A 26,194-nucleotide genomic window follows, 5' to 3' on the forward strand; every position below is an offset into this window, starting at 1 on the left:
AAAAGTAGGTTACTTACCGAAAATTCAACTTCAATATATAACCAAAGTGGACTATTAGGTAATATATTAATAAAACATGGAATATTTTCTTTAATTGTAATAGATTTTGAAGATGATACCATGATATCAACATTAATTGATTGTCCAGGATCAATTGAACCTATAGTTGGTTCTAAAACAATTAAAGCATTATTTGATTTTTCTATTTCATTAAACGTTTTTGAACTTTGTTGTCTACTTGATTGAAGAACTTCTGTTGTAGATTGAGTACAATCACTTAAATTGATAGAATTTCTTTCAATGTTAAAATTATGTTGCCATGAATATATTACAGAACAATTGGAGGATTTATTCACTAACTTTAATATAATAATATAAAGTGATTATTAACGAAAAAGTTGAATCAAAATTTACTATAAATTGATTGTTAGAGAATTGGTTAACGAATCAAACTAATAATATACTAAAAGTTACTTAGATAGACTATAGCCAATAATTGAGAAATCATTTATAAGTTCATTGAAATATTCATACTCATATTCACATTGTGATATATCATGAAATCCTGAAAGGCTTCTTTTTGGTTTCCAGGAATAATTATTGACTTTACAAATATGTATGAAAACAAAATATGCATCTCAACTGTTCCTTAAGAAATCTTGAAATAGATTTAGAAAGCTCATCTGACTTCTACTAACGACAAATCTAGCACGTTATGCAGTAATTTTTTTCTGTTCTACTTTACGGCTATAAAACGTGGCTTTTGGAAATAGAGGATATTAGCAGGCCACTGAAATTCGGTTACACATACCTATAAGGTAATGCTAGAATGTGTTGGGTCTATTAGGTGTTAAACACTGAGATAAGGAGGGTACTAGTTACAGATGGCAAGTCAGTTAATGTGGAAGTACATCTTCATCGATTAAGGTGGTTTGGACATAAAACATGTGAGCTCAACCCGCACGTACCTCAACTACTGATGTCTGATAGGGCAGAGGTTGAATAGATGAAAGTCATTCGGTGAAAAAACTAAGATAAGGTCTCAGTTCATGAAATCACTGACTATTGAAGAGAACCATGTCATCAGTAGTTGTATACTATACGGTTTGCGTTCATGTGATTATCTTAATTGATGGTTAATATTTATTAACCTAGCTCGAAATCCATCACAATGGCGTCGATATACCTATACTTCTCCTTTCTCTGGGTTTTAAGTTTCAACGTCATCTCATCCATTTTATCTTATAAACTAATTTTTTCCTTTATAATTATATTGTCTATGCTTCATGACTACAACTATCAATGATGTTTTTACTACTTCTAATACTCTGGTGTTTGTCTTGATAAGTTCATCTCGCTGTAATGATGTGGTGTGGTAATTTTTATCGACCTTCAAAGGTGAAATATCTTTTGTGAAAAACCTTTACAGAAATTCAGTAGCAGTTTGCAGGTGTCGAATACCAAAGCAATAAGCATATGATTAATCAAAGATATTTCTTTCACGTTTTTCAATGTTAATATCAACAATAAGACTTGATACACATCGTAAATGTTAGGTCAAATAAAATATTACATTTGTTATTGAATAATTACACTGTACGTATAAAATCCTATTCTCACATAATACAAAAAATTCATGTCCATTCTTAAAGCTTACCTGCACAGTACGGTACACAGGAACATCAAGCAAACACTTTCCAGGAATAATCAAAATTGGTGGTTCAATTGATATTGAAAGTGGTTCTGCTGTCCCTTCTAATTCAATTGTTAAGTGTTTTTTGTCTAATTTATAACAATTTCCTTGTTCATCTACTTCTGGTGTACCAAGCAATACTATTGCCAGTTGTGTTCTAAATGTTCCAACCTGTAAAACAATCAAAATGGATTATTCATATGTGTATATAAAAGAATATATATCTACGAATGGTATTTGTTAACCAGTGTAGTTGCAAATGATTGGTAAGGATAATAACCTGAGAATAGCATTCTTTTCAATAATGGTAATAGGAATGTTCAGAAAACAACAATTACTTATTATGTTTAAAGTGTTACGACAAGTGATTTACTAATAAAATCAAAAAACAACTCATCAATTGACATAAATATATTTCAGAAAATAAATAAATCCGTGAAGTGAACTATTCATATTCCTGATAGAGACTTAAGTATTTCTAGTAAAAGTGATTATGAAATACAGTTAACTTTATGCTAACGTTATGTATTAAACCAGTCAACATATTTAGTAAGACTTATTCGAGATAACCATTGATTGTACTACGAGTGTGGATTTCATTTGTAAGGATTAGTATTTCCTAGTTGTTAATGTCAAAAACTTAGATTAATCAATCTCTGCTGGCACATGTGATTCATGTACAAACGGTCCTATTGCTGTTATTTAGTTTAAAGTTTTAAATAAAGTAACTCAGGTGAAATATCATAAGTGTTTAAAGAGTAACATACTGGAACTGAGTCTCATTGTGAACACCGACAATTTAATTTAAGTAAGTTCAGTTTCAAGTCCTAAATAGGATAAAACATGACTTCTGGAGCCCACCGCTAAAAAATATCAAGTATGCTAAAAAGGATTCTACCCCAGTTTTAGACTCATCAGCACTATTAATCTGAGGCCTTGTTATAAGCTCTACACTATTAAGGTACACAAACGAATTTAACTTCCCGATATAGTTCAACCAACATCGAATGACATCGGGTGGTATTTGTTTTACTCTAAACATGGTTGAACCATACAGATGATGATGATGATGATGATGATAAAGTTCATTACCAACAAATACTTTTCTCTGTACATCAAATAAATAAATACTAAAATATTATTATATGATTTTATACTTCCTTACTTGAGTTGGATTAAAACAAATTTGAAAATGTTTCATTTCATTCATTTCAAACACACCAGTTGTTGGATTAATAGTAAATAATAATGGTACATCATTATCGGTTTGATTATCTGATGAAGATATTACACTTGTTGTTGATAAAGATTTACGTTGATTTAATACATCATCACTTTTAATTAAACTATCTGAAGTATACTCTGAAAGATTTGTTCCACTGAATTCATCTTCCTGAATCCATTGAAAACGTAGTGGTTCTGAGCTATAAAAAATAGTTAAGAATAAAAGAATTTTAAAATGATGAAACATATTAATTTAACGTGTTCATAAACTTTCATTGAGATGACTTTAATAAATAAAATGAACAATCCAAAGAAAGAGCAATCCATGATTAATAGAACATTATCTCTTAATGACCCTTCGGTTCTAAATAGTCACATACAGTATGTGTCAGTCGATGACTGGAACTTGTTAAATATATTTTTATTCAACAGTTTTGAAAATTTAGTTATTTGAATGTGAGTTTTACAACTGCAGTCAAATCAAGTGAACACAAGAAATTATGCAATAATAGACAAAGGTTTTGTTGTCGTTTTAAATGAAAAGGTAAAGTATTCTATAGTGATAACTTAGATCAACTTTACTCTTGCACTAGACAATATTAAATATAAGAGTAAGGGGTGATTAGGGATACGCTACGTTGGTCCTAATCAACGCAGTTTTTTAAAAAGTCTATCAACTTTTCTTTTTAGAATGACAACCTACACCTATCATCAATTCATGAGATTATGCCAGTAGTATATATAGAGTTGAAAGATAGAACACAGCGGATGTGTTAGAGTAAGAATGCTAACTAGTTATGATTAAAAGTTCTCAAAAAACATAACTTAGACCATCATAATTCCCAAATGTTGCTCCGAATCGTTGGTAAAATAACCTAATAGAAAATTTCTAAAAGCTTTTTTAGGTAATCAAAACGCAAATGGTCTTAACATTAAAGTAAGTTTTTATGAATAGTTATATCACACAAAAATTTTTAGATCATCTGTCTTTTAATTACGCAAATAGTAAAATAATATTTTCTTATTTTGACTTATTGCTAACAACTAAATCCCTTAATTAAATAAACCATTTAACAGCTGATATTTTCAGAAAGTTGACAACCTATCTATAACAGTGTCTAATAGAACAGAACTCAAGTGAAGACATTGTATAGGTGAGCTATATTTTCTTATTTGTCTATGACTTGAATAAACAAATTCCTTTGTATGTAAAGCCAAATTTGACCACTCTCCAATACCTTACTCATATTATGGAAGAAAAACGTAATACGTATAGAACTGACTAAAAAAATTTGTAATTGAAGATACACGATAAATGATCACTGTTGCATAGGTGACTTTCATGATTAATTCTTTTTTCAAATCCCAACATTCAACTTAAATGTTTAGATTTTCCGCTAAACATTTCTTACTATAACTTAATAAGCAGTAGCATGCAAGCCCTAATATCAACGCTGTTCATCTTTTTTAGGATTGTTTGCATAAAATATACAAATTTCAGCTATTAAATCACTTACAGATAATAAAAATTAATGAATGTATTATTAAACTTAAGAAAAACTTATGTAAATACTCTAGTCCTATAGAAGGTCGGCTGAGATTTGAACAGAATAAGATATAATATCGAAAAGTATCTCAGACATTGATTGATACTTGCAATTAATTCGCAACTAATAAGATGATAAATTGGATAGTGGCTAGCAATGGAATCCAGGAGGCGCACTTCGTCCTATTTGGGACTCGTCAGCTGGATGTACCTGCATCTCAGAGTTAATGCTCATTCCGAGACTCGAACCTAGTACCGCTCGCTTCAAACGCCATCGCGTTATCCACTTGTCTATTGAGTCCTGATAGCCACCTGCTTGTGCAATGGGGTGAAGTTTAAATTCACTTGGTGTTGTTGTACTTGTATCCTCCCATTGCTATTTGGGACTGTAATTGAGGCTATATCGAGGCGATCCGCACAAGATGCAAATATGCCAACATGAGACCGATCAATCGCGGTCCTAAATAACAATGGGAGATTCAAGTAAAACAGTACCAAGTGAATTGAAATGATAAATTGTTTATTAAGGTAATTAGTTAAGTTTGAACAAATGAAATGTAATTTTGAATATTTTATTTTACTAAACGAGTTGATATATTAGCCAACAGTCATTAGGAACCACTATGTCAATTAACTAATTTTTATATATGCTTAACAATATTAGCTATGTATTTCATTCTAAACGTATAGAGAAAAGTGAATTGATCCTACAAATTTTGCTATCAACCGCTGAATAAGTAATGAGTAGCAAATAGGACTGACTTTACGTAACTATCAACAGTAGATAGTTTAATGCAAGTAATCAACATCATTTGAAAAGTAAGTGGAAATAACGAAACACATTTGTTTCGTCCTATTTCTGTGCATCTCATCAGTTTGCTATTACTATCTACATACACTCAGTTTCGTTGGTCGGGCATATATGTGAGCTTATTCAAGTTACTCATTCCAGTAGTATTACTGGACGTGAATTTCACAATAAATAGCAAATTAACAGAATTAGTGACAGAATCAATTATATTGGGTGTAAAACCGTTCACGCGCGAGATCGAAGGTTCTGGGTGCGTGATCGTAGATGCGCACTGCAGAGGGGTTTCATACTGGGACGAAACGGCCTTTCAGTACTCCCAGGTTTTCAATGATGGTCTAACATCGCCTGATTCATGATCTCAATCAAAAAGTTAGCAATTTCCACAACCCTATACTGATGTTAGAAAATGTCAGGCATAGAAAATTCATTTTAAAACATCATAAACATTTTTTTACTTACCAACAATTTCTTATTGTCATTGTTTTTGGTGAAATAGTGTGGGGATAATGTTTTGGAAATTGATAGAAATAAAATTGATCATTTGAAATAGTATCAACTTTTCTAAAAGTAGTTGACGATTTATTTGAAGTAGATAACTGATTCTGATCAGTAATATCGATTATTTGTAATTGAGGTTCTTCCCCTCTACCTAAATTATTTCAAGAATAATAGAATCGAAAAACTGAAGAAAAAGATTGTTTGTTTTTAAAACGACTAAATGTTTAATACAAACGGTTAAATATATTTGTTTGAGTGTTTATTATTAAGTGAACTCAAATTGAAAAGAAGTATATGTACAGACAGTGTCAAACCACAACCTACTTTAGCGCATGATGCTTGCTGATTTAGTGAAAGACTACATGAAATCCAGGAGAGAAGTTACTTTGGTAGAGGCAGTATACCTTAATGTCGTCCGGATTATTGTAACCGATGTTTAGAGACTGTTTAACATGGCTCGAAATCGGTCATTGGCTTGAATGCATTCATTCTCTGTCACTCGTAAGATCTTGGAATTAAGAAGTAGTCTGTTTTTTTCTTAAAAACATTTTGTCTGTACAGGATTTTTCTTGTCACAACATATACTGTCATTATTCCTTCAAATTTTGTAATTATCTTGATAATTTCATTGATCTATACCGAAAGGGGATTATCAATTTGAATCGATGTAAGCATATGCCAGGTTCTACGTCAATTGTGACTGAATGCTGACTTCTGTTCAATAGTTCTGCTTTTAATATCATTTTATGAAGTAAAATTGATTGTCGCAATATCAACTTATTAAATGATATAGAGATAAGATATTCACGACTACATAGTAAAGTGATTACTAAGTCTCTCAAACGTCCTGTTACAAATTTCATATGATTTTACCTATTATACTACGATGTTCACTGAGATCAATGAGTAAGATAAAATCATTTTTCTTGATCTTAGTTTAATATTCCTGAACAGTGTGAATTTATGACATATTCAGCTAAAAAAAATCCCACCAGGTCTTTCAATTAATGTATTATGTTTTTAACTATACAGAAATGAACTAATGTTGAAAATATGATTAAAAGGACTCATACTCTGTGATTTGAAGTAATGGATTTAGTCTCGAGATGATGATGTAGCCGCCCACTGACGCAGCTAACGTCATTCTACGTTTAAAATTATATTCAAGCTGAAACAAATTCTACAAGTTGGCTATTCAAAACATAAAATCTTAAAATGGCAGTAAATAATAAGTAACTACTTTTGAATGTCACCGGGAAAAATTGACCATTATCAGAAATCAATACAAGTTCCCATTTATATTCTGCTACACACAATGGTTTAAACTCTACTGTTATTGTGATCGATTGCAATGATTCCAAATCAAAATTGACTGGTTTGAGAGAAAATGATTCCAAGCATAAACTAGTTGAAGAGGAATTCACATGCAATGAGTAAAATTCCTATCAAAAAGCAAAATATTGCAGAAAAACATTTTCTTGCTATTAACCAATAAAATTTACAAAGTTGTTATTGTTGGTTATTGAAACGCTTCAGCTTTTACATTGTCAAGTTTAAATATGTATTCAAATCCAGTCATTCAGCTACAACATATAGACCACTACTATGATTAATTTTGAGGTCTGTTTTAACAGAAATTGATAGTTATTTTCTAAGCAGAGATGGCTGGTAGCTAGCGGTGGAATCGAGGACGCGCGTTTCGTCTTATTTGCGAATCATCAGCTGAATGTACCTGCATCCCAGAGTTTATGTTTACTCCGAAACTCCAACCCAATACTGTTCGTTTCAAACGCCATCGCGTTACCCACTTAGCTTAGGTTATAACTTATTTTTGTATTGTTTGTTTGAATCTTCTCATTGGTGTATAAGACTTCGATTGATCAGTCTCTTATCGGCATATGTGCATCCTGTGCGGATCGCATCGATATATGATAATAAGTGACTAATCAGTTATAGTTCTAATCATCAATAGCAAGATCCAAACAAACAATACAAAAATGGATTCATTATTTTCTTTCGATGTGCTGCCGTATGAATAATAATGGTCATATAATTAGATATCTAAACAGTTATTGAGGTTTCTAACGTATCAATTATATTTTATCAGCTGGTGTAAATAATTCACTTTAAATTAAATAGAAAATGTTCAAAGTAACGGTGAAAGCTATGTGTACCAAAATTTCAAATATATTACGAGACTTATAAGTAGTATGTATAAGATGATCAGTTTCAAACAATCAACATAAAAGTTTTAAGATAATTGGATAAGCACAAGCGTTCCTAATTAACTTACTACTGAAATTTTTGTAATATATATATGATCGCACTGAGGACCCCCAGGTTTCCTGACAAGCACCATAACAATAGATAACTCTTATTTCTGTTTTGTTACAATTCATTAATTACAGTATTTAACATTCCTACTTCAGTTAGATCAAGTTATCTTCCAACCGTCAAGATTGTTTTCGGATAACTATGAATGCTATTAAGATATACTAATTAGTCGGTAAGTAATTAACTAACTGTATTAAACAAACGATTTACTACTTTTGAACAAAACGCAATTAAAAGTTGCATTTCTGTGCGAAAATTCATCTCGATGTGCTAATCTGTTTACATGTCTGAAATAGTGATTAATGCTTTTCGAGTTTTATTGTTAAGACTTTGTTGTTTGACATAATAGGGTAAAACTAAAAGGATTTTGTGGTTCTCTCACCGTTTATTCTTCATGTAAAATACTTCTAAAGTTGGCTATTTTTACTGATAAACAATCTTTAAAAAAAACATTTTAAGTAAGATTTCGTACATTTTTGTTATTAACATCTATCTAATGTGATCGTCTAAGTCTTAATTGTTTGAAATGAGAGTGATCCACAAGTTGGATATCCTTCAAAACCCATAACATTTAGTCATATTCATGTTTCTATTAGAATTTTGTGTGTAAACATTTCATTTTATAATAGAAAAGACCTATTCTCCTATCCAATAGTCTACAGTTCGGTCTCATGAACAGCCTCCAATCAGCTATATTACATCATTGTATGTCATTTATCAATAGGGATTCTGTTTACTTATTTCAGAAACTGGAAATGTGTTGATCAAATCACAAAATCTCAATTCATAACAAAACCTGATTAAGTGATAAGCTTGACATCAATGATATCAAAAAAGCTAACTGTACAATACATTACAGTGTGAAATGGCATTTACAAGCGCATGTTAGCTAATAATAGTTAACTTGTTAAATTTATTTCATCAAAAATAAATGTAGAGAATTCACTTACTGAGAAATTATTTGCACCATACTGTTGACATTCACTAAATGCCTCTTGTGTAATAAAAAGGAATTTACTGTTAGACGCAATCTCTGCATTACAGTTCTTTAATTGAATAGTGCTTACTCTTGCACCACCCTTTAATGCATAACCCAAATCGTAACAATCAAGTACTTTAATTGATGAAACAATGTAAGAAAAAAATTTGCAAAAATTCAGTAGTTTATCAACGGTTAATAATAATGTTTGAACAAGTCACACAGGTCTAGTGACCTGTGGTTACTCAATATGGTCATGGATATATATACACATAAACAAATTTTGTGGGCTTAAAATAGCTTCCAACGCTAATCGTTAATATAAAAAAACATTCACAAATGTTTTTGATGATATTGTGTTCTCTAAACTATGTAGTTTAATTACGAAGATTTGACTGTCATTTTGGATATGATCTTAGGCTACATGGGAAAATAAATAAATGGGAAATAAATTTAACTTCCTGGCTTTAAATGTTTATCTAACTAAGTCGGTTCGTCGTGTAAACAATCGGATTCCCTTCGAAGTCTTTTTCTTCAATTCATTTGTTTAATCAATATTGGCGGTCTACTTTAACATCTGGGCTACCTGTTCCTACCATCTAGATATTTTGTTTGTTTTAATGCATCAATATGGCTATTAATTGCATAACCAATTCAGGTTCGTTTCTGAGAAGTGTACAACCCTTCGTTGTATATGTTACATAATGCCCAACCAAAAATATCGTGGTTGCTGGCAATATGCATCGAAAAGAATATACATTATTCAGATATCGATTGACTGGACTGCTAACTTCTAACTGACGATCACTCAATATTTATCGTCAGGATAGACCAAGAAGTAAGAAACGGTCTAGCCTTATTTACATGAAGTAAATCTGACAGCATCTTCTAACTAAAAAAATTGGAATCTTGACCCTATGATTAATATCCCTAGTTAAAGCCTTTATGTTTGATATCACTAAATTATCTTTGAACAGAAACATTTCAATGATAGTTTTAAAGATTATTTTAATCAAACTAGATATTATGATGTTAATTTATAATTAGCCTAATTCAATTTCAACTTTTAAATTCATTAATTACTTTGATTTTATTTAGAAATAAACGTAGAATCGTTTAGGCTTTTTACTAACGCTTAGTCGATGGGATTCGATCTGCACTAAGAAGGACCTAACATACATGATACTGATCACAACCCAGTGATCAATCAATTGTTTTTACTAATCTACTAGTTAACACAAGTTAATCAGTTCAGAATAAGAAAATTGTAAGATTAAATAACAAAAAAATGAAAGCCAAATATCATATGCATAATAAATTGCTTCGACTGTGAAAAACATCAAATCAGACTAAGTAGTTGCCTTTTTTTCATCTTCATTTGTATGAATATCAACTAGTCATTAATATGTAAAGACGACTGACAATAAACATTCGATTGTGAAAAAGTGAAAATCTCGAATAAGTCAGCTAAATGGGTACTAGAGAATTTCTTGAACCTTACCATTCAACCTCAGTCAGTCAGCTACAACTTAGGATCAGGCACATATATGCATCGGTCCAAGTTGCCATACCTCATTAACACAACAAGATGAACACAGGATTCATAAAAGTAGTTAATTCGGTGGTGGTAATATATAAAAGAAAGATTGCATATATGGATATAGTACAGGAAGAAAGAATTAGTTCGTAGAAAGAAAGATATGGAGCGATTTTAATCTCTTAGTTTAAGGGAAGACAGACAGTGTATACGCCGACGCCATTGTGATCGATTCTGAGCCATGTCACCAAAATTCTCCAACCATTGGTTACGATAGTCACGCGGACCCCAACCAAGTAGTCAACATCTACTAACATGGCCCAGACTAGAAGTTAGTAACTTCAAGTAATGATGCCACGTTTTGGTTTGGCCGCGCCTAACTTTCTTCCAACCATTTCCAACACCGGTTAGCATTGCGCGTCGTGGTAATCGGTGTTCAAGCATACGTAACACATGACCCAACCATCTCAGTCGATGAAGATTCACAACCTCATCAACTGGTTTACCATCATTCCCTAATACCCTGCGTTTAACTTCATTATTGCTTACCCGGTGATCCCAGCAGACGCCAGAAATATTTCTAAGGCATTTGTGGTCAAATACTAGTAGCTTACGAATGTCTTCTACTCTTAGTGGCCATGTTTCACAGCCGTAAATTTAAAAAGAACGGACTGCTGCGCAGTATACTGGTTTCTTAATTGATAGACGGATATCTCGCCTTCGCCATAAGTGACGTAAGTTGGCAAAGGCCAAACGAGCTTTTCGAATCCGTGCTAAGATTTCGTCATACACCAACCCATTAGGGCTGATCAAATTTCCAAGATAAGTGAAGATATCGACGCGTTCAACTACTTCACTCCCTATCCTTAGTTCAGGTGTTGACGCAGACCAACTCAACTTGTCAACTAATCAGAAAAAAATATAATCAACTGTAAAGCCATGAGTTACATTCAGAGGAAACACAATCAAAGTAAACGTTCAGATAATGAAAAGGAAAGTGTTGAAAACAATTAATCGTGTTCAAGATCGACTGAATTAGCTGTTAGTCAATCGAGGAAAAATTCACAAAGCTCACTTTTCTCTTTAGTTTTGCTGATGATATTGTCTAGAAATACAATGAAAGCTATATGGTTAAAGCAGATAGGTTTGAGAACACAATTTCAACAAATTCGTCCTACTAAGCAACAAACGGTCCCCACCATATAATTAACACAACTACATTAATATATAAACATTTACATTTATTTAAAAAATTGGACAATTCTAAAGAATTACGGTATGTGATATTAGTTATTCACCCATACATCTTAAAAAAAAGACAATGAATGTATTTGAAAGGTACAGACAAATTAAGTTATTGCTTGTAATGATAAAAGCATGAAAACTTACTATTAAGTTGTGGTCGTGATTTTTGTCCTAACAGTTTAACACAAAGTGGTTCTAGTTGATTTTCATATTTAACTATAAATTCATCTTCGAAATCACCAACATTATCTGGGCAAAATTGTACTAGAAATACAGCTGCCATTCCCGGTGCAATTATACTACTACCTGGTCGTGGAAATTTACCTGTTGATTTTTCGAAAACAAACAAATACGATTATTTAAACGCTACGGCAAACTAGACAATAAGGTAGTGGTCATCTTTAAGCAGTCAACAAATGGAAATATCTGGGCTTTATAGAAGGTCAATGACTATCTGAATAACTTAGTTATGATACGTCCGACTGTACCAACTACCAGAATACTTAGATCCATAGCTAACTGTTGATCATCTACAATCAACATACAAATTATTACATTCAACTTGCAAAGTACATTTATAATTCTTATCTATGTTATATTCTTACACATACTAAGTTACATTTTGACAAATATAGTAAATTCACCAAACTTCAGGAGACGAATAGCTCTAGGCTCTGAAAATGATTAAGCTAAATCAAATTTTATATAGCATGTTATTCTTGAAAGAGTGATTGGTCAACAAAACTCATATCCTTTTCCCCAATAATCCTTTTTATTAATTAACGGATAATGATTTTTTTATCTTTATCGAAGATTTTTATTATGTAATATCATGTTGATAGATTCACTTTCACAATGTTAACAATAAGTATGTCTAGTCATGTATGAACATGGGTTATTCTGCATATTTGTTTCTTTCTTCACTACTCACAAAAAACTTAACTAGTGTTCAGGTAAAATTTAATTAAAATGTTTAAGACTATTTGTTTAGTATTTTGGCAGGAAATCGTAACTACTTACTAAAAACTGAAAAAAAGACTGAATTTAGGTTAATTCTGCTTAGCATTAAAAATGACTTCATTTTAATTTAATCTAATTGACAAATATAACTGTTTTTAGGAATTATATGGATTATGTTCCAGATGAAAGATTCAGTAGACGCCTAGATCAACAGGAAGGCATCCGTAAGGATGGGTTGTGTACAGACAAAATCGCCACACTACGGATCATCGTTGAACAATCAATTGAATGGAACTCATCACTATACATCAACTTCCTTGACAATGAAAAAGCATTTGGCAGTGTGGATAGGAGAACATTATGGGAATTTCTTCAACGCCATAGTGTGCGTGAGATCGTTAATATCATATGGAGTTCGTACGATGGACTACAGTGTAAAGTCGTGCATGGAGGACAGCTCACAGATGAATTCCAAGTGAGCATCGGAGTTAGACAAGGTAGCTTGCCTTCCCCGTTTTCTTTCTTCTGGTGGCTGATTGGAGCTAATAAGTACAATGGACAGCTTGCATACAACTAGACGATTCGGACTTCGCGGATGACCTAGCCCTTCTATCCTATATACATCAATAAATGCAGGCCAAGACAACCAGTGTAGCAGAAGCCTCTGCTTCAGTGCCCGTTGGTTGGATACCATTACCAACAGCCTACTGTGAGAGAGAACAAATCAGCTTCCAGCTCTAGAGGAAATTGAGGAAAGACGTTAGGTGTGAATCGGACATATGTTGAGGAAATTATCAAACCCCACCATAAATCAAGTGCTAACTTGGAATCCTGAAGGGGAACGGAAAAGAAGACCGAAGAACACAATGCATCGGGTAGCAGGTATACGTAAGTAGGTGTTGGATTATGTTAACTAATAACATGGCAAAACATGCTATGTATTATTACTCGTTAAAATATATTTTATAAGAAACTTAAAAATGCCCATAGATTGTTTAAATACCATCAACGCTTCTTTTAAGTAAAAGTATATTCGTACACCTTTCAGCAGATTCAGTTTGATATTATAAATGACTGTGAATCCCAAGTCCAATACTGTATAGTCATCAGTGATGTCTAAACGGAAATTATTTCCTGCTATGAAAACACCGTTACATTTCATAAAATGCTTGTATGAGAAACAACAGCTATGTCATACAAATTGACTAACAGTCAAACTTTAAGTAATACATAAAATAATTCATTTTCATTTAGTACATACTTACCCTCATTAATTGAAAAATATGTTGTTTTTGGTGGAAGAATTCGAATTGGTCGGCTACTGTCAGAAATATTGCGTATTTTAACAATAGCCTGTATTACAATTGATAAATTAATAGTTACACAAAATATTACCTCATACATATTTCCTGTTAGGTAAGACTTAAAAATAACTGATTCGGGTTCAGCTTGGAATAACGATCTATTTTCTTTTGTTCTTTTCCCAAATGGAATTAGTTGTCTTGTAGGAGGTATTAAATTTATACCTGATATTATCTGTAAAATAAATTCTTGTTTTAACTTCACATTGTTTTACACTGGTAATAATATTGTAATGAAAATAACGCAGCTCAATGATTGAATAAAAAGTCGTATCTTTCACTCCAACCTGAAGTTCATGTAGGAATTACAGATATACCGTCTAAATAATCGGATTGAAATAGACAGACTGGAGTTTGAGATAGTAACTGAATTGCTTTAAGTAAGAAACGATCATTTAAAGGTATGTTTTGTAGGTAAGAACAAAGTTATGTTAATAGGTCAGCTATTAGGATCATAATTAATAAAATCACAATTGGGAAAATGTATGGACTTTAATGAGCTTCTAACTAAATCTTCATACAGAAAATGCGACATCAAAGTTTTCTATTACTTTATCATATTAAAAGCTTCAGTAAGTGGAATTTATGTGAATGATTCAGTGAGCGGTATGATACCTGAGTAGTTCAAACAGAAAAACGGAGTATAGGCGTTGTGAAGATTGGTGAATGGTATAGAGATCACAAACTGATCTGATTAAAAAATACCGCTGGGAATCAGGAAACAATCTACAAACATTCCATCCTTGAATGGAGCTCTCGAACATTTCGCATTTACGCCACCCCCACAAGGCATAGAAGCCAAGACCTTCGGTCTTGACAGGAGCGCCTAACTTCCAAACAACTAACCTGGCGTCCCATGGTATACATATCTAACTTCGATGGGTACCTTCCTCATACTCAATGCCGTTGAGCTCACTCCTCATGGCTTCTCATTAGAACTTTGAGATTTTCCCTCGAAGCTAGTTACTGGTGAGCATATAATAATTATCAATATGGGGTTGTGGAAATTGTTTAAATATTACTGAAAGCACAAAACAATCCAAACTATAGAGATTTAACATTAAATGGAAAATGGTGATGAGATGATAGTAAATAACCTCTACAATTTTATCATCATTTGAAAAAATGAGTTAAAGTGACAATCTCCAAGTTGGTCAACTTGAATAAATACAGTTTCATGTAGCAATAACTAGACGCTGCTTTAACACATAGGACATGGCAACTATAGTAAATTAAAAATTACTGGTGACTAAGCCTATTCCAAATATTTCAAGACCGTATTGAATAAAAACATACGGAACAGCGAATGGAGATCATAGTACTAAAAATCAAGGTACTTCTATAATGATAAAAATATCTAATGGTTTGTAAATAATGAAATATATATTATACATTAAAGTAAGTATTCATTGATCTAAACTGCCTCTGACATTACCAGATATTACATCAAACATAATTCAACAACCTAAAAATTAATTTAATAGGACTACAAAAATGTGTACTGCCACCAAAACGATATACATATTTAATCAGTTTTAGAAAGTATATAACTTACATCATCATTTTTTAAGTAACTCTTAGGATTAAAGTTTTTGAGTTGATCGGTTTTTCCTCTAGATTTTACGACCGATTTGATTGATGGTAAAATATCAACATTCTCAGCGTCTTCATAATGTTTATAACTTTTTACAACTGGAAAACCTGCATAAGGTTGACAGAAACAATAGACATATCACATAGAACGGTGTCGATCACATCCTTTTGTAAATTTTATACATCTGAAGTAACAATTCTATAAATACAGTGCAAAACCCATGAATATGATATTGTTAAAGTAATTATCAATTTGATTTTAATCTTCTACCTGAAATTAACCATGTTATTTCATTTTTGATAGTGTTGTATTTAAACAACCCAGAATAGTTAATCTTATTTTTCCTCTTTCAAACAGACAAGCAGTATCCTAGCTGATTTCTAAAGCATTTTGTGAAAAATAAATGCTATAACCAAGATAACATCAATAGTCATTTAATGCTTGGATAGTAGTCAGATATCACATGATATGAATTTTGTGTACTGAAGCCTTCAGGAAAATGCCTAAATTTTGGTATACAGACAAGCTATTAGATAGCAATCCTTCATGATCTTAAGTTAGGTTTTTTTCGATCGCGTGTGTATAACCCACTCAATAATGAAATGAATGTGAATAAAAGTAGTTTTTGTAATGGTAACATTATTTATTTATGATTGATAACTTTTCTTTACCCTATGGCAACTTGTGATCTAACGATTAAGTACTTGGAGTTAAATTTCCGCAACTCAGCTCACAATACCACTCAGAAAGTAGGCTATTAAAGACAAGAAATCTACACTCCTTCATTAAAGTTTCAATAAAAGTAAAAACATTTTGCGTCTACGTTGTGTAATGACTGGTGTTAGACACTATTAAGTGATTGAATTTCAAATATTTAACACTCAGTATTACGTTATGCCACTTAGCATTGCAAACACTTATAATCCGACTTTGTCAGTCAATGCAGAATTAAAAGCCAAATATAAGGATTTTCAGAATTTATTACTTTCCATAATCTTCAAAACTTGAGCAACCAGATCACAAACTATGTACTGATTAAGATGAAAAACAGACGTATGACCATTTTGCTGATGAATAAGTAGAGAAAATCGTACATTCTTCAGTGGTTAGTTTTAACGTCCAGGACCACATGAAATAAGGCTACTATAAACATAAAGTCATATGCGTTCAAAGCTTTGATTAAGTTGGGCATATTGTTAATACCGTAACATTTCATTCATATCACAGACACCTTAACTCGATTAGTGTTTAGTGTCACGTTTGATTCCTACTGAAATATATGTTCTACATTTAATTCCATATATGATATTTTGACTATCCCTACTTGTACAATGGTGTCATTGAAGAGCCTGTAAGATTATAGATCAATCACTGAAATATGGGTAGACAACTATTCGGGTGAACGCAAATGGCTTGGGTAAAATCCATCCACTTAAGCCTGATTCAGATTCTATATAAAATGAACAAAGTGTGAAATGCAAGCAGGTAGAAAGAGGACTGGTTAGGCAATAGATAACAATATACAATGTAAAGTCAGGCACTCGGAAATGCAAATAGTTGATTAATCTTCCTGGTTAATGTAAAGTATTTAATAGAATTACAATGACATGTTTATTTCATAAGCTTCTTATCTGTCCAAAGGAAAATGGATTTGCATGTATATACAGAATAAAAAGATATGCTTCAAGTTTAGCAGAAACACTTTTTAAATAATGTATTCATTATTACAGACTTATGCTAGTTCTAATAACGTCTTGGTACACCGTAGTGTTTGTATTAATTGATAAATGTTTTTTTACATTAAAGACCATCCTATCTACCTTATTGATAATATTTCCTTTACAGAACGTATAAGCGACGTTTATGTCACTTATTCGACAAATTTTTTTAACTTCACAGCTTTCCTAACCTGCAAAATAATATGCGCCAATATAATTTCACTAAATACTAGCCTTATCTGCTATAACAACTACCAAGACCGAATGCTCCTACAAAATTTAGTAACACAGTCTAAACACAGTCTAAAAATGAAATGTTATATAAAGAATAGTAGTGGTAATCTTATATTGTGAAAGAATGTTAGTCAAATGATGCGAAACACTGTTCATTATGCAGTAGATTTCTGATTATGGTGTCCAGTCATGTGACTACTATTTTTTACTCTAAGGAAACTACCAATCTTTTATCCACCTTATTTTTTATTTCGGAGTGATTTAGATTAGTAGATCTATCAATTTACACGTATGTGTGGAAACACGTACATAGGGAGGAGCAATCGTGATTTGCAATTAAGGGTGGGTGAACATATACCAAAATGGTTGTAGAATTAGATGAATTCCAATGGTCGAATAAGATAACAGGATAGACAGACATCATCATCCATTGCGAAACATTTGATTGAGACGGGTCATAAGGTTGATATCAAATCAGCATTTGTTGTGTCGTACAAAAGCTTTCAAGGACGTATATTAAGGTTTATTGAAGCCTTGGCTATACGGAAATTGAAACCCCCTTTATGTGTTCAAAAACAATTTGTACTTACACTTAACCTATCCTGATTTATTATCCAGAATGGTAATCACATTTGTTCTTTATGTACTTTAATATTTTTTGTTATGACTTACCCTTAACCTGTATAGTTGACCTTTTAATTTTCATATATAAATGTTCTTAACAAGTATATGTGTGATCAGATTGTTCGAAATGTATTGCGCAAATATATCACATAATTCTGATAAACTACGTCTTCTCATTGCATTACTAAAATTTATCAAAGGGACTAATTGTTTGAAATTTTCGGAACACACAAAATATCTGTTATATTACTTTAAATAGTGATCGATCAGTAAATTGAGAAAAAGCCGTCAAATTATCGAGTTTCTTATTACGTCAAATAGAAACATAGTAAAGTCGTTGGCACGTGTAGACACTTAACATATCAAAATAGACAGAACTACTCAGGCATAAACCATCTTACCATGGCTTCTTGGTTTTCCATTGAAATAAATATCCTCCTTTGTCAAAAAGCCAAGGTCACCTAAAAATGAGTCTACACCCAGTGAGAGAAAATCGGTTACAAACCATCCACTTCATCAAAACTGAGCAAATTGCTGAGTACTGGTCTTGGCGATTCGTTTTCTGAGTTATGAAATAAATGTTTACTCAAACTACAATCCCTAATTCGTGATTCTGCAGTGTTCACCTCATCAATAACACCTTTATGCTTTTCCAAAACCTAAAAATATTGAGTGTTTATAAGCTTCCCTACCTTATCAATTTCTTTTATATACAATGAATGTTTCGCATCATCACTGTCTTTCGCAGCCTGCAAGTATGAAATTATATCATCATCTAAGGCCGAAAATTGATACAAATTTTTAAATATCTTTGATAGCTGATATGAGATGACTTGTGAACGGTTTTTAGAGGGCTTCTGCAGTAAACAAACAAGATTTTGTTCAGTCATGTTGCTAAAGCAACGTCCAGAAATTATTACATGTATGACTAGTATTTGACCATGAAGTTACAGTAAGAATTTCACTGATAATTTATTTAGGCTAAATAAGCAATGACCATTCGGACTTCCGAGGGTCTGAAAAAGACAAAAGCAAATAAAACAAGGGAGATAAAAGCAAAGAAATTTGTGTTATAGTTTATTATTAAATCAGTAACCATATAATATATAGTTAAGAACAGACACGAATAATAAAACTGTAAATAATATGCGAAAGATTTGAATGCACGAGATACTCAACTCAATCGGATCTCTGTAATTTTTTGGTAATAAATTCTTTAATTAAAGGTACATGTAACCGCTCGGATCTAACCAGATAGTACATTTAGCATTTTTTGAACGTGCATAGCAGTTCACAAATTAATTTAGAAACAGGAAGACAGACATTATTAACATAAGGTCTGTGACTAGAATAAGTTCCTATACTTAATTAGTACGACGAGATGAGAACAATAAACGAAACCGAAATGATATAGTATTAAATATTTACAACGGAGTCAAAACCTTGAAAGTTTGGTTTGAAAAGACAGAGTGGAGATGTTTGAACAAAGTAAAACTGGAATTCAAGATCAAGAGACAAATAATTAGTGAATGATTCTGAGCCATTTCAAGTGATTCTCATATACATCGCCCAAAGCCTTCAACCACTGACCGCGGCTGTCACGAAAACCCCAACTAGACAGTCTGTACCCACCTACGTCGCGCAGTTCACTAGTCAGTGACCTAGTGATTGATGTGACGTTTCTTTTGAATGCCCCTAGCTTATCTCCAACGTACTTTCAAACAGGTATCTTTTACAGATTGAAATCATGAGTCAGTTGAAGCTAGACCACCATTGAAAACCTGGAAGCACTGGACGGCCGTTTCGTCCTAGTATGGAACTTCTCAGTAGTGCGCATCCACGATCCCGCAACCCGCGGGATTCGAACCCAGGACCTGCTGGCTTCGCGCTCGAGTACTTAACCATTAGACCACTGAGCAGGCCGGCATCCAACGGTGCTAATGTCTAACTTCAACCAATCCACGAAGTTGCGCCACCGTACACCATTGTCTTCAGTGAGCTAATATCCAGGTTTTCCATGGTGGTCTAGCTTCAACTGACTCATGATTTCAATCTGCAAAAATTTTTTAAAAATCTCCACAAACCCCTTCTGATAATAATCATCTGCTCACTAGTGACTAACTTCAAGAGATACTCCTGGAGTTCTAGTGGGAAGCCGCTACCAGTGGAGTTCAACCAGATCTGTCATGAGATATAAGCTCACTGAAGACAATGGTGTGCGGTGGCGCAACTTCGTGGATTGGTTGAAGTTAGACATTAACACCGTTGGATGCCGGCCTGCTCAGTGGTCTAATGGTTAAGCGCTCGAGTGAGAGACTGATAAGTTCTGGGTTCGAATCTCACTGTGGGGCGGGATCGTGGATGCGCACTGCTGAGGAGTCCCATACTAAGACGAAACGGCCGTCCAGTGCTTCCAGGTTTTCCATGGTGGTCTAGCTTCAACTGACTCATGATTTCAATCTGTGAAATTTTCTAAAAATCTCCACAAACCCCTTCTGATAGGTATCTTTTATCAAAGTAAGTGGTCAAGCGCACATCGCCTTCATCAATCTATTTTCTATATTCGACTGTTATCTTATACCTGGTCTCAACAATGTTCAAAGAAATGTTTGTAAGACATGCTCAATCAAAAACCTGACTTTCGTGCCCGTTTTAAACCTTTGCAGACTGTGTTTTACAGCCATAGATTGATGTAGAGTGATCTACTGTGAAGTATGCAAGACTTCTAATCAGTGAACGAAAATCTTACCTATGCCACATGTGACACATTAAGCAATACAAATTGCTCTTTTTGAATCCATAAATACATTTTTTCAGGCACAAACCCAACAGGATTAAAATGTTTAAGAAAAATGGAGTAGTTGACTTAAGTAGGCGCTTCACATTTTATCTTAAGTTTAAGTGTCAAAACAGACATGTCTTGCAATAACATCTTGCGTTTAGAGGGATAGAAACGCACCATAAACATACTAGTACTGTTACGTTTTGTCAGCATCTTCACAGAGTGGAAATATGTCATATGCGTATTCTGAATAATTCAATGAACACTCTGAGTGCAGAACAGTACCTGAAAAAAACAAATGCAGAAAGTCTTATTTCTAGGACTCAAGAGACACATGGGATTCACCTTCCTAAATGCGAGTAACTGACAACAATTAATGGTGACTCAATTATGAGATTAAGACAGTCTGATGAGATAAAATTAGAGAATTAGGAGTTTGAGTCTAACTTGAATGTACTTTAGATGCTGCGAAAGCGTGCGAAGCAGCGACAGTAAGGATATCCGGGGATGAAAAACACGAGAAAAGTACCCAGTAGTCAGTGGCGAAGACAAAAGGTAAATTACCCAAATTAATCCTCGTTATATGTTACAATGTAAAGATCCGACGTCGCCTTGAATGATATTATGTATTCCAGTAAAAAGTCCTACTAAATAGCTACGCGGTTTGATTTGATACAATTTGGTCTCATTTTTGAACATTCCTAAAAGGTTCTCTCTGATGATCAGTCTTATATGGGGAGACAGTACTGCTTCATCATTAGTGGAGGACGACTTTGGTAAGGCTCAAGCGTTCTCGAACTACTTTAGCAACGTGTATACCATAGAAGCGCCCTTCTCGTCAGCGTATACAGATCCCCCCATACATACACTGGATAGCGTGACCATTAAAGAACTCGATGTCTTTGGTCTGCTAAATAAGCTTGACATAGGTAAATCCACGGGGCCCGATGAATTACATCCTAGGCTACTGAAGGAATTATCTAACTTCGTTGCAAGCCCTTTAAGTACATGCTTTAACCTATCCGTTACGCAGGGTCGCTTACCGAAAGATTGGAAAAATGCCATAGTAAGTCCTGTCTTCAAAACAGGCACGAAACACAAACCTGAGAACTACCGCCCCGTTAGCCTAACTAGTGTGGTTGTTAAAATATTAGAAAAGATTATTCGGAAGGAGCTGTTTAAGTATCTCGATAAAAACCGGATCCTCTCGGAGAAGCAGCACGGCTTCAGAATAGGTTATTCTTGTCTCACTAACTTATTAGTGGCTCGTGAAAGCTGGTGTGCTCTTAAGGACCAAAAGCTACCTGTAGACGTCGCCTTCATTGATTTCAGTAAAGCTTTTGATAAAGTTCCGCACAACCGGCTGTTACATAAGCTAAGAAAAGTCGGGATTGGAGGCAATTTATTGATGTGGATAAAAGACTTCTTAGTTGGGCGTCAACAAAGAGTTCGGGTGAACTCAAAGTTATCTAGCTGGGAAACTGTGCTTAGTGGAGTGCCCCAGGGTACAGTTTTGGGGCCAGTGCTATTCCTCTTGTATGTAAATGACCTTCCTTGTATCCTATCATCATCGGTCTTGCTACATGCTGACGATGTCAAGATATGGAGAACGACACGATGTGAGGGTGATAGCTTAGAACTTCAAAATGACCTGAAGAAGTTATCTGAATGGTCTCAAACATGGCAGTTGCCGATAAATACTTCCAAGTGTGTTGTGATGCATATCGGTCATCAAGGCACAGATACATACACGATGAATAACACTGAGCTACCTGTCGTCCAGACATATAATGACTTAGGAGTTATCGTTAGCCAAGACTTAAAGACTACTGCAAACTGCCGTGCAATAGCCGCCAAAAGTTTTAGAACGTTATGGTCAATACGTAGGGCTTTTAGTCATGTCGACGCTAAGACGTTTTTGACTTTGTATACAGTGTTCGTTCGTCCTAAACTTGAGTACTGCATACAAGCGGCTAGCCCCTGCTTTAAAAAAGACAGTGAGCTTCTGGAAAAGGTTCAGAGAACGGCGACTAAGCTGGTTCCCGGAATAGCGAAGCTTCCGTATGAATCTCGACTGGCCAAGCTGAACCTTTTCCCGTTGTCATATCGCAGAACTAGAGGCGACTTGATTACAGTCTACAAATTGCTTAGTGATAAATTTGCACCTAAGATGCCCTCATTTTTCTTGTCTTCCAAAACAGAGAATTTACGAGGACACTCCAAAAAAGTTCACAAGCCGAGAACAAATTACTTGTCAGCTGACTATCGACTTTCCCATCGAATCATCAACGAGTGGAATTCGCTACCTCAGCACGTGGTTGAGGCTCCATCCGTCGACTCTTTCAAAAGAAAGTTGGATCAACTGAGAGACCACCATTGCCAGGACTAACATAGGCCATCGAGCCTCCTGTCCTTCCCAAACTGAAACTGAAAAAGACGATGCATATTATCGCAAAAATCATCGTCTAGTATTTGTTTATTTATTTGGACACATAAATATTAGTACATATGTGCCAAACAATAAAAATGAGGCCAGTAGTTATTGTCATAGATGACACTGCTCGGACGTCTAAACGGAAGTAGGTAGTTTTCTTAGAACGCCACGCCCGGAAACTTTGACCTAAACGCCCAATTCACATGGCAGTGGAGCAGCGTCAAAATATGCGATCCTATGGCAGCCGGCGACCAACGATAGGTACTTACACCATTTGTTCCCTTAGGATACTGGAACCAGTGTGCACCATTGATCTGAAATCAGGGTTTTCCAACTATCATAGACGGAGTCTCCGTGTTCATCAATGTAGTTAAAGCGCTGGACACTCGCGTTTCAGTCTTCAGTAATAGGGATAGGAGGTCTATCGACTTATATTAATCCATGCAGTTTCGTCCCCATAATTTTGAAAACAACGCCCCCGCTATGAGAAGGCAGTGATTAGGACCTTCCTGTAAGTGGTTGCATGCACGAGGCCACGTGAAAGCACTCACAGAGAAAGAGAGGACTGTTCCTACTCTCAGCCGTATCAGAGCATTTGAAGGCAAAATTATTGTTTAGTATGAGGTAGGCCAGCATTAGATCACCTCTCAACGTGTGATAAGATAACGAAAAGAGGTTGGAGCGTCTTGGTTTGTATCCACTAAACAGATCAATGAAGCTTCTTATTATTCTTGTACATTACTAGTGAACTCGTTCTAATATTCGCTTAATGCCTAAAACGAGGATTCACTTATTGAATCCAACATTCTTAGTCTGGCCTCTATTTCTATGGTGAAATGAAAAACTTTCTAGTCCTTATTTGAGACCTAGGTTGTAGACCTTATCTAAAATTTCACTTAGATCTATGCAACAGTATCTGGACCAAACCAACTTCCAATAGATTCACCAAGTGATACACCTGTGAGTGTGATTTCATCAATAATAATCCCATGAAAATTAAAGTTACTAATCAGATGCATATATGAGAATATCACACCTAATCGCTGCATTAAATACAAAAAATCCATTACCAATCAATAAGGGAGGCAAACAACAGTAATAATACAGCCGTAAATATAAGATAATCCGATTAACTAAATGCGAGATAAACAGCGTAACGTTCACTTTAAATATTCACTTTAACGTTCCTTAGCTCTAACTAAATAAATCAACATTTAAACAACAGATGGCAAAAATTATGAAGTAGCGTATATTGCATAATTCTCAATTTTTTGCAATATGAAATACATGCTTGTAAGTGAACAGAAATTTGTGCCACAATTTCAATCATTTTTAGTTTGTTTACTTCGGATAAAAATGATCGACCTTCGACCTAAAACATTCAATCTCACACTCCTTTGGATATCTTGAGTTTGTCGTTGTTTTTGTTTTTGTTGTTGTTATGAACGGTTCTTTCATAGTTCTGTTATGCCCTGTGGGTTGACGTATGAAAAACCTACGATATTTTGTTTACGAAGAAAATATTATAGATATGGATTCGTATATTAGTTCTTAATTGGTCATTATATAGGCGTCTGTTGTCCAAAAAGCCTTGTTAATATTTACATCTTTGACCGTCTTTCTGAATTAAAATTTCCAAGTGAAAGAAGAAAATGCTGTAGCGGTAAATAAATAGTCCTGTAAGTCTTCGACACTTGATGCTGGCCACATTAGTTTTAATGGACATATCTAGCTTGGTCACACATCGGCTGCAATTAAACGCAACTCAATTTCGTAAATGTGCCCTTCAGCTTAGCAACCAATCAGAATGAGGCGGGAACTATTACATCCGCCATCTTCGTAAGCAATGGCGGTCGGCTTTCTTCGTTCTGTGCTTCTTTCAGCTATTTCTTTCGTGTAGCTACGGAATTTAATGTTTCAGTGTGCTAAAATTCAGAAGTTAGTGTAATACTCTGAACGTTGGAGCAAAGTTTTTCCTGATTTTGCTTTGTTTTCTGGGTTTTACCTGCTGCTAATGAAGTCACTGTGTTTATTCAGCTAAGCTGGCTAGTACTAACATAAGACCTTACGTTTTCAAACGACAATCGGTTATGTTTTACCTTGTTTTCTAGATATCCGAAGTTCGTTTTCATTTAGCTAAAATAATTGTTGCTGCCGCCTGTGACTCTAACTGTTAGCATGTTCGTTCCTAACTGTCCTTTATGATGTTATCGGCAAAATGAAAGGAAACAGTCTGCGTTTTTTAAATTTTCTTCAGTAGTATGGACAACACTATCCCACCAACGAGTCAAACTAATACAGAGTGCCCAGCAGTAGGGTATATCGGTACTGATTTCGAAAGGACCCAGACTTCCGACAACTATAGATGAAATCACAGATGCTACCAATCTATTGCAGAGGGTTTGTTATGAAAAATATGCCATATAGCAGTAACAGAGGGGTTGTGCTCATTACTCAGTGCGTTAAAGCAAACTTAACATTGAAAAGCCGGAAATCTGCTACCAGTGTCTAGTGTATGTTTGCTGCTTTGGCCATAAAAGGAAGCCGAAGGGTCATGATCAGGGAGTAAAAAGGTAATTAACTGTTATTAAGCTCACTTTTTTATAGATCATATTTCACC

At 34.1% G+C, this 26,194-nt stretch overlaps 1 protein-coding gene across 2 annotated transcripts in view; it reads right to left on the minus strand.

The window, feature by feature from the left end:
* The window catches only part of DLEC1_1 (Deleted in lung and esophageal cancer protein 1), a 77,208-nt gene extending 52,287 nt beyond the window's left edge, over nt 1–24,921 (minus strand). Inside the window, exons 1-14 of one of the 2 annotated variants that reach the window (XM_051215662.1) lie at nt 24,645–24,921; nt 19,051–19,374; nt 18,864–19,017; nt 18,760–18,831; nt 15,744–15,889; nt 14,223–14,363; nt 14,093–14,180; nt 12,012–12,191; nt 9,057–9,220; nt 7,013–7,214; nt 5,734–5,923; nt 2,859–3,117; nt 1,658–1,864; nt 18–359 (exon numbers count right to left, since the gene is read on the minus strand). In XM_051215662.1, the coding sequence (XP_051066193.1) occupies nt 18–359; nt 1,658–1,864; nt 2,859–3,117; nt 5,734–5,923; nt 7,013–7,214; nt 9,057–9,220; nt 12,012–12,191; nt 14,093–14,180; nt 14,223–14,363; nt 15,744–15,889; nt 18,760–18,831; nt 18,864–19,017; nt 19,051–19,248 (2,343 nt within the window). In that variant the 5' untranslated portion in view covers nt 19,249–19,374; nt 24,645–24,921. Of the gene's footprint in view, nt 1–17; nt 360–1,657; nt 1,865–2,858; nt 3,118–5,733; nt 5,924–7,012; nt 7,215–9,056; nt 9,221–12,011; nt 12,192–14,092; nt 14,181–14,222; nt 14,364–15,743; nt 15,890–18,759; nt 18,832–18,863; nt 19,018–19,050; nt 20,096–20,818; nt 22,238–24,644 lie in introns of those variants that run through there. The other variant, XM_051215661.1, reaches the window with a different exon arrangement.
* Nucleotides 24,922–26,194: the final 1,273 nt, after the last annotated feature.

This window comes from Schistosoma haematobium, chromosome 4 (genome assembly GCF_000699445.3).
Source record: "Schistosoma haematobium chromosome 4, whole genome shotgun sequence".
Taxonomy (NCBI): Eukaryota; Metazoa; Platyhelminthes; class Trematoda; order Strigeidida; family Schistosomatidae; genus Schistosoma; species Schistosoma haematobium.